At 33.4% G+C, this 10,288-nt stretch overlaps 1 protein-coding gene across 1 annotated transcript; it reads left to right on the top strand.

Annotated features, from left to right (window-relative positions):
* The first annotated feature begins 355 nt into the window (after nt 1-355).
* LOC576985 (AP-4 complex subunit mu-1) lies at nt 356-10,056 on the top strand. The gene is made up of 13 exons (XM_777245.5): nt 356-481; nt 2,013-2,101; nt 2,627-2,733; nt 3,556-3,652; nt 4,220-4,339; nt 4,830-4,901; nt 5,441-5,512; nt 5,883-5,949; nt 6,318-6,478; nt 7,295-7,386; nt 7,802-7,900; nt 8,440-8,557; nt 8,938-10,056. The coding sequence occupies exons 1-13, from the start codon at nt 424-426 to the stop codon at nt 9,133-9,135; spliced, it is 1,350 nt and encodes a 449-aa protein (XP_782338.2). The 5' UTR covers nt 356-423; the 3' UTR covers nt 9,136-10,056.
* The last annotated feature ends 232 nt before the right edge of the window (nt 10,057-10,288 follow it).

Raw genomic sequence — 10,288 nt, 5'->3', positions numbered from 1 at the left:
AGCAAATGGCTGCAAAGTCATCTTGTATCTACAGATCATTATTGAGTTTAATCAAACAGAACTGAAGAAACTAGAAATGTTATTTGAATTGTAAAGTGTAAACTACCTAAAGCCCATCTAAATTGATAGAAATAAGTAAGACCTAGATCTATACTTATATCCCAGATATGTATATGACATCTTTAATCTTAAATATCTTTATTTTGTGCCATAGAGTTTGTTAAATTTCTGTGTTATTTAATTATTTGTTCATATCTTTTATATTTCTTGTTTTAAATGTATGAATCTAAACTATCCATTGAAAGATAATAGACAGAAATATTAGCTCAAAGTCCACCACCGTCTAATTATTTTTTTCCTTTTCTATTTGTCTTATAGAATTCATATGTGTGAAAGAGAAACTGTGAATGGCCAAAATAAAGGATGTTTTATCAGATTCTGGTGCAATCATCAAGAGGCAGCGATCTTCTAATGAAAGAATGTATCCTTAGAAATAAATTGCTTTGTATGATTTTTTTACTTATGAACTCGTAGTCCTGTATCGCAGAGAAGGTTTTGATACGGATGTAATACAACACTGTCCCATCCGTTGAAATGTGTGTAGGTGAACTCCATAGAGGTCTAATAATAAACTTCAATGTGCACTGAGTTGAATTGATTTCGGGTAAACTTCGATTTCTGAAGTGTTTGAGTAATTGAGTCCTCTTTTTTTTGTAACAAACTTTGATGAAAATATCAGAAGGCTATGTAGTTTCTTACGAAAAATGAATTGAAGATTTAAATTGGTTTATGAATTAGAGTAGATGATATGTGTGGATGTTTTGATTGATAATTTATGTCAACATCATGTGTAAATGTAATGTTTACAAACTCAAATGACGTTCATTTAAAACAAAACAAGATGCATGTTGTGTGTGAATATGTGAGAAGGAATTATATAAACATAACCTTGTACACATAACACATGTATCTAAAACCTTGCAACTGCAAACATACCAAATGTGCAACTTCCAGACACACAAACATGTTCTTTTCCTTCTTCAGGGTTGAGATTCCTGATCCGCCAATTTCGAGATTTCAAGACGGGGGGGGGGGGGGGGGGGGGAGATTTTTTTATATGCTCTCATCTGAACAATTACTTATAGAGTCCCTTCAAAGAAAACGTGTCCTTTTACATAAATATATTCTTAAGTTTTCTGCGGAATGGCCCCCTTTTACCCCCTAAGGGGCATTGCCCTCAAATCCCCATTTAATCTTCCTCCTTTAGGGAATTTCCTCTGGTTCATTCCTGCTTCTTCCATTTAGCTATTTCATATCTTTATGCAGAGTACCGAGTTCAGTTACAATGAAGAATATAAGGTTAATACAATCTAAAATGAAAAATATGAATTGGAATATCGGAAATACATTAAAAAAGATTCATGCATTTTTTTATATGGTCTTTCAAAAGATTCTGCATTAATAAACAAATAAACAATATTCACAAACTTTCAACCCAGTGACTGAAAGTGGGGAAATAAAACCCCCGGCCCCCCCACTCAGTGTTATTTAGGGTACGCATATGCGTGTTCTAACGGACCCCCCCCCCCCCCTTTTCAGCAAAAGTCCGGTGTGTAAAGTCAATACGGGTCGACCTTTTTCTTTTGTTACGAAAAGGACATTTTGGCAACACGCATGGGGTCCGTCCGTTCTCGGAGTGGGGGGGGGGGGCGGGATAAAACCAATGTCAAGTCACAGAATCAGGAATTTATCAGCAATGAAACCAATTTTTCATATGATTTTTAATTTTATGTAAAAGGTTTATTGGTAAGAAATCATTCGTGGCCAGGTGCCAGATGGCAGAATTGTAGATTCTTTTACTTTCAAGTTACGAATGTGCATGTATGTATCTATTGAAAAATGTAATTATTGAGAAAAAAATACCTCATTTTAATTTCAACATATGAGATGATATCCAATATAGTCATTACTCTAATCCTACTGTTATTTTCTTGATGGTGTTAATTGCTCAGATCGTGAAGATGGGATTCCAAAAGTTGGAGAAGTTTTCAGGTCCTTGCTGAAAAAGAACCATGAAGAGAATGACTTGCTTCCAGTTATGGTAAAAATGAATAACTTTTTTTTTTTTTCACCAGCAATTCAAAATATTCTAGGTATAGAATCAATGAAAATGTAATTCGTTGATGTAAACCATAATCATCACTGTGTTAGTAAGTTTTGTATTTACCTATGTAGACATGTGTCTCAAAAACTTGTATTCAGGAAAAGTATCCTGGATGCTATATTCACAATTAACCTTAAATTCAATATAATCTATCTTTCCAATAAAATAAGTTCTAAATACTAAATTCTAGCCAGTATATCTTGATATTCTCAAATGATTAATTATTTTAGATTTATTTCATTATCATACTAGCTGTTCAATGATTATTTTAGAGCATTATATTTTTCCCTGTGAAAGACTATTTTTTAATTATTTAGTCAATTTGAATGAAACTAGATTAGAACACAATTTAGTTATTTCAGAATACAGCTTCTAAAATCGGTCTGCATATTGTCATGCTATATAATTTATTTTGATTACTAATTTCAATTTCAATCTATCTGTTTTTGTCCCATTTTATAGGAAGTGGGAGGCAAATACATCATTCACATAAAATGCAATGGCTTGTATTTTATATGTTCTGCATCACAAGATGAACCCCCCTTTGCAGCTTTGGAGTTATTAGAAAGGTAAAGTAATGTGGACTTTGAATTCTTTGTGGTTTGAGTAAACATGAATTAATTTGATCACCTAAGCTTGATGAATCATATTTTAGGAAAAACATCTTACCAGAAATATTATCTTGTAGTCTAGTATTCACAGAAATAATAACAAACAAAGATCCATCACAATTTTTACTATATTTCAAACAACTATTTTCTATTTTTTTGTATTGATATCTTGGGAGGTTCTGTAAAAATCATCAAAGTAAAAAAGCATTGATTCTCTGATGTTCCATAAAAATTCTACATGCATTTTCATTGATTTTTTGCAATGACATTATTTCTTTGCTAAAAATGTATCCTTGGTTTATGAGAACGTTTCACGACTTAGATATTTACTGGCTGGAACATTCAAGATTTTGTCTGAATTATCCATGAATGTAAATTTACTGGTATTCGTCACTGAAAATCATTTCCTTCTAAATAAGTTTAACTTCCTGATTCATGAATAAATTTTGCATTATTTTCAACCATGTGCTTGGAATTCATGCGATATGTTGTGTCGGCTAATCAGAATATATCCTTCATAATGCTTGGCATTGTCCACACTATGCAGTCTCCAATCTATGTTATTTATTTATAATTTTATTACATATACATTATTTTTTTACATATACATTTCTCTTTATTTTTGAGGGATGCTGAATCGCTCCCCAGCAATCGGCTGGTCGTCAATTTTTGATTTGCATACGGATATAATGGATTTCTAAATGAAACCTGCTGGAAATTTATCAAATTGAACTTTATCATCATTGTTTTTTCTTTCTTTTTTGTTGTTGTCTTCAATAGATTGAGTGGTCTTGTGAAAGACTTTTGTGGTATAATATCTGAAGAAGCCATTGTTCAGAACACTGCATTGGTCTATGAACTATTAGATGAAATCATGGTAAGCGGCTCATCTCAGTAGACTCAGTTCCATGCTTATTAGATGTAAATATTGAAAATCATTTAGATCTACAAAGTCCATATCTTGTGTAATATTCACTTGTTTTAAATGTGAAATACATATATATATATATATATATATATATCTAAAATGTGAAGCTATTATTCTCTAAATTAAAGAAGTAAAATCATGTCAAGAAATCGTGAGCATAGTAGGCAACAATTTTATTTTTATTTTTTATAATGTTTTGCTTTTGATATAGATCTGTGTAGCCAAATACCGATGGTTGACTATTTTTAATGGAATAGTTCTTTAAAAAATGTATTAAAGCATTAAATCTGTCTCTAATGTTAGTTTGTTTTAGATTATTAAATCACTTGAATTGTTACAAACGATGCTTTGTTAGTGTGAGGAACTTAATTATTAGCTTAGCATTCACAACTATATTGATATATATAACTTTGAAGTGAAATAGGAATTGCCAATGCCCTTGTGCCAATCACATCACAATAATTTCTGTGATACTACAATTGCGTTTAATATATTATGAATGTTATTTTTTGGCAGGATTATGGGATAGTGCTCACAACTTCAACACGTAGTTTGAAGCCTTATATCCAGACTGAACCTGTACCAGTGAAAGCAGATAGACAGATTGAGGGCATCTTAGGCATTGCACCGGGATTGGTATGACATTGCTTTCTATAAATTATTAACAACTGGTACTCATACTGCACTACTTTCTCACTATTCTACAGTATTACTAAACCATGACAACTCGAACCAGCACAGTTGCTTTCATTTGTGTTCATTGATAAATACACAAATAAAAAAATTGTTTGAATAGTTGATACCTGAATATAAGCATTCAATATTTGATGACCATGATGATTATACTATGAAATCCATTTTTTTTTTACCATGACCGTTCCCTCATCTGAATGAAAGTTTTCTAGTATACATATTACTGTCTGAATATAAAATGGGATAACTAAACCCATCTTTTGCATGGGTTCAAACATGAACGAATATGTGTCATCATAGAGATCGCTAATATCATGTGCATGCTGAGAACACTTTTAGATGACACTGCCATAATAAATTGCTCAAGCCATTATTTAATTTATTGTTGTTTTACTTTGATGAACTTTTCAGTACTTTTTTTTTCTTCCATTAGTTTGGTTCCGATTTCCAGATTGCTCCAAGTAATTCTCCTGATAAACCACTGGCTCTCAGTCAACATTCACAGGTAGTTATTGTTATTTAGTGTGTGTGTGCTTGTTTGCTTGTGTGTGTGGGGGGATGTTAACAGTAGGAGTATGAAAGAATATCCTTTTCACTGTCACTTTTATCCCAGCAAACCTCATAAGTCATTAAAAATATATTTCCTGAGACATTTACACATTTAATTGTTCTGAGTCCAAACAACCACAACATAAGATTTGCTTCAGATTTAAATCAAATTATAGGAAATACTTTGAGGAATAAGGGAGCAAGGCCTCCATGATTTATGTTACTTACAAATTATTGTGTTTTTTATAGAAATTACCCAAAGAGAAAGAACACTACCTCTTGAGTTATTGACAGTAGTATATTGCTCCTATGATTACAATGACGAGTAACAGCATTGGAATATATTCACAAGTGTCTCACAAAGAATTGCAATCAAACACACCTTAGGCCTGAAGTCGTGACAGTTGATTGAATATTTGTTACTGATGTTCTGTTGTATACGATATAAGTTTTATCAGTCGTATTTCTTTCGTTTTGTTTTCATTTAATTTTCAGGCACTTGGCAGTCAGAAAAATGAAGTTTATTTGGACATCATTGAAAGAATAACAGTACTAGTATCATCCAATGTGAGTTTCTTATAATGTGATGTGATGTGACAAGATTATATTTATCTTTACCCTACAAAGTTTTGTTAAAAAGTTGATGTACCTAAATTATTAACAGTAAAATACATACCATGGAAGTGAGTGTAAAATTATACAAACCGATTTGCCTCTCTGCAAACAATTCATCGACTTATTCATGGTGATATTCTTAGATAGTGTTCCTTGTAGCAAATAGATCCTAAGAGAGGAAATAATATGTTTGTTTGTTGCCAATGCATGAATTGGTAAGAATGGAGGTGATTTACTGTATAAAAAGCAAGGTTGCTGTCTTTCATGCAAGATCGTTACGTTGGATGTGCGCTAAAGTGGACTCTTTTTTAAATTTTTGCAGGGTTCTGTTATCCAGAGTGAACTGAATGGTACAGTGCATTTGAGAAGCTTCCTTATAGGAAATCCTGGTAAGTGAGATTTTGACCGCTTTAATCAAGACCGATATTAGCTCACAAATACTGTACATCATGTTAGTAATAGACAGAAGTGTATGCAAATACTTCTCCTCCAAGTAATAATAGGAGGAGTTTGTCAATTCCATTTCTTCCAAAAGGCCAATTTCTTCTTTCAAAAACCCATGTTATGCCTCATGAATATCATATCAACATCGTTTTGAATGTAGTTTTTCATATGTCATAAGTGAACAGAACAAAACACATTATAATAAATAAAGAAGGAGGTTACAATTTAGGAAAAAAAGGTATTGATATCATGATAAATACAGATTTTGTTTTGATGGTTTTTCACTTGTATACATATGATTATACAATTACAGAACTTGTGATTGGTTTAAGTGAAGACCTTATGATTGGGAGAGGAAGCCCAGTCAGCTCTGGACCAGGAGTAAGACTAGACCATGTTCAGTTCCATCCTGCCATTAGTCTAGCCGAGTTTGAGCAGCAGAGGGTCCTTAGAACTCAGAGTCAAGAAGGAGAGGTACTGTCAATCATCTTATCTTTCATCTGAAAACAGTTCTGATTCTCTATGCCTTGGCCAAGAAATGGCCTAGTGGTATAGTCACCGCCAGGATAGCATTAGATCCTGCAGGTTCAAATCCCTCCAGGATCAAAGATTTTTCCACTTGTTTTTCAATAATATGCCGATGGTGCTGCTGATGCAAAACAGTGTGAAGTTCAGCAAAACAGTCTCTTTATACCAATTCTGTGTGATTGATCAATGTCATTGGAATATGAACAAAAAAACAAAACAAGTTATTTAAGCTAACAGGGGACCATTATTCTGAATTTCTATCAGAGGATCAGGGTTATTGAGGAGTCATGCCTTACCTAAGGGAATGTACAGCGTAAGGAGCATGCTGTCTTGGTTTCAAACCTGGCTTCTTCTGGTGCAAAGACCAAAACTTAACGCTTGAATATCATACCAGAAAATTTGACTTATATAAATCCAGCATTCTATCAATGATTTGAAATGGAAATAAACAAAAATTTGTACAATATCGATAGTGATTCTTGGATATTAGATTTGGGCACTACCCGTTGAATAGAGTATGCTTGTGGAAGATTATGTTGTGTTCAAAAGGCAATTTAGTGAGGCAACAGTCTTAGTTATTGTGATATTTATTGGAAGAGCAAAACCACGTAGGCTAATGCTTACCAACATTTCAATATAACTTTCCAAGCCACTTGTTAACTCACTTTGTACAATTCATGTGGGGATTTGTAAGAACTGAACATCCAAAGGACATGGTGTGATTTCTGCTAAGTAATTTTCAGTTGTTCTTTGGTTTTACAGACTACCCTAATGAAGTATGGCATATCAAATCATCTATCCAACAATCTTCCATTCCAAGTAGAAGCATCTATGACAGAGATCACAGAAAAACAGTAAGATTTGATGTTATCCTCTCACTTGCATGAAATCTTTATTTGTTTTTACCTTCTCATTTATCTAATATTGATTTAATGATCCGGTCACTGAGTGATGTATTCATCTGATTATTGTGTCATCATTAAATCATATTTCCATCAGTTATCCATTCATAGAGCAACTGAGTCATAAACATTCATCTAATCATTCCTTTTTTCTTCTAGTGATTAAGTTACAAATGAATTGTATTATTTATACCAATGTTCTTTTATTATGACAGTAATAGATCGTAATGCATTTTAAGATACAATGTCAATTATGAATTATTTCAATAAAGCATCAATGTCTTTAGAAAAATGGATTGTTCAGTCTACATCTTTTCTACTTAACTATCCTTTATGTAATCTATTTGACCTTATTTTGTTTGTTTAGGATTGTAGAAGTAGAGCTTCATATAACATGTCATATTGATCAAAGGCACCATGCAGTCAACGTCAAGCTCAACTTGCCACTACCTAAAGCTACCACAGAGTAAGTCATCAACACCTTTACATTTCATCCGGAAAGCATGTCAAACATGCAATTAACTCAGACAATGTAATGTGTGAAGAAAGAAGATGTGAATTCGATTTTGTGCAAAAAGTTTGCCTTTGAATGGGTATTGATGTCAGGTATAAATTTCTAGCTTAAACATGATTGAAGAATCAGTCAGAGGATTAAATATCATAGATTCTGAATGTTTGAAAATCATAAAACTTGTGTATCTCCTGCACCAAGCACTACTTTTACTGCATATTTATTCATGTTGCTTGATGACATGTTTTTTTAAAAGACAAGTCTGTTAAGTTTTGTTGTGTGAATAGTTGACGAGATTGTTGAAATGGAGCTAGGTACATGAAATGGGTGTAATACACTATCATTACTTTTCTTATCCTTTATTTGCATGGGTCCATTTTTGCCTTAAAATAACAGTATGTCTTGTTTCCATTTTCTTTTTCTCATAATCCAGCACATTTTTGTTTTTTTTAAATGGAAATAAAAACCCTCGTCTATTTTGTTTTGTTTGACAGTGTCTCCCCCAGCCTACCATCACAGACGCACACCATGGAGTATAAACGAGGAGATAGATCAGCAGTATGGTGTATCAAGAAGATGATGGGTGGTTCTAAACATACAGCTAAACTGAGGGTGAGTCTTCACTGACCTTGTACCTCATCTCAATAGTTGGATCTACAACACATGCTCTGATGATGAGAGTTCTATGGTCAATTTCCTACACTAACCAAATCCCTAACTTCAACTTTGGACCAAATGTAACCTCAACCCTAATAAGTCTTATTCATAGCCCTAAAATCAAACCGAGTAATTATTTGTATTATTACTGAAGAAATGGGGCTGAGTCATTAAGAAAAAAATACATGCCTCGTCCAATGGAACTCAAAAGCATATAGCATAATAGGTAAAAAATAATTGTTTGTCTTTTTTTCACTTTTTTCTCATGTGCAGTATTGGTTTCACATGCGTTAAAAGTGATATTAACTCTGCTTGATTGTTATCTTAAATTTCAGATTCATTTGGACCATCTAAGCAGCAGTACCTTGATAGAGATCGGCCCAGCTAGTTTAGAGTTTGAACTCAAAGACTTCACTTCTTCTAAGCTTCAGATCCGTTTCCTCAAAGTCTTTGACAGGCACAACTCGTACGTACCATTCCGTTGGGTTCGTTATGCAACCCTCAGCGATTCCTACGTCATCAGACTCAGATAACACCCGGACACTCTACATTCAAAGTGAGGACTCCTGTGAATCATTCCTGTGGAGAATTGGAATGCCATGCTGAGCCATTTATTTGATGATCCTGCAATATAACATTGAAGCACCCTGCATGCTGAAGATTCCCAGAAACCATGAGCGAGTTGTGGTGAGAAGTTTTTTTGCAATATGCCTCCATACATCAAGGAAGAAATATTTCATTCCCCTATGCATGATCACTAATCTCTAACAAACTGTTTCCAATCCCTCTTCAGTTGTATTATATAACACCTACATATACTACTACCATATGTTGTGATTTGCATGCAAGAGTTGATGAACTAATATTGACATTTCCTGATCACAATGACTTATTGAAGAGCAAATATCTACTTCTCTATTATTTAGAGAGAATAAACAAATTTTGATAGGATTATGCCCTGTTCAAACTATATCACTAACAGGAGTGAATATAGTTTCAGATCAATATCAATTGATTATGTTGCAATGCTTTGGTAAAGGCTTATACAGTGGAATCTTTCTGTTATAGCATTGCAATATTGCTGGTCTCATTTCTACGTATTCCATGTTTTTTTATAGCCCTGACGAACGAGGTTTCAATGTAGCAATTGTATATTGGTCCCAAGGAGTTAAAAAAAAAATATAGGGTTCCACTGATGATCGAACTATCATGCAAAACTTTTGCAGTCACTGCTTAGTGCTACCTTTTCTGGATTATTACCTTTGGGATAGGTGATGGTCATACAAGATATTTACAGGAGTGGTGAATATATGTTTTGCTAATTGACTTGTTACATTAAAATGGTCTTTTAAAACAATCTCTTTAAGCCCCACTGCACTACTTATAGCTACTTGTGCCCCCTATAAAGCTAACAATGCCTAATCGGTGACCATTAATTTGTCCCCCATGATCCTCTTTTTCTTATGTTAATTGAGAGCCGAGTTGACGAGTTAACCACCTGTCAGTGACCATGCAGGGAGGTCTAATCCCTCCTGGCCAAACTAGTGTTGTGGGACTTTAAATCTTTTTTTTTTCTATTGGTGTAGGTATTCTTTTTATATCATTTTTTAAATTGTCATGGAAGTATTGGAAATGCTGTTTAATCATCAGTAAAATCTTTGTGCTCAGAAAAACATATTATTTAGC

This window comes from Strongylocentrotus purpuratus, unplaced genomic scaffold (genome assembly GCF_000002235.5).
Source record: "Strongylocentrotus purpuratus isolate Spur 01 unplaced genomic scaffold, Spur_5.0 spur5_scaffold_5, whole genome shotgun sequence".
NCBI classification, from domain to species: Eukaryota; Metazoa; Echinodermata; class Echinoidea; order Camarodonta; family Strongylocentrotidae; genus Strongylocentrotus; species Strongylocentrotus purpuratus.
The sequence above is the reverse complement of the archived record's forward strand: the minus strand, read 5'-3'. Positions and strand labels throughout refer to the sequence as shown.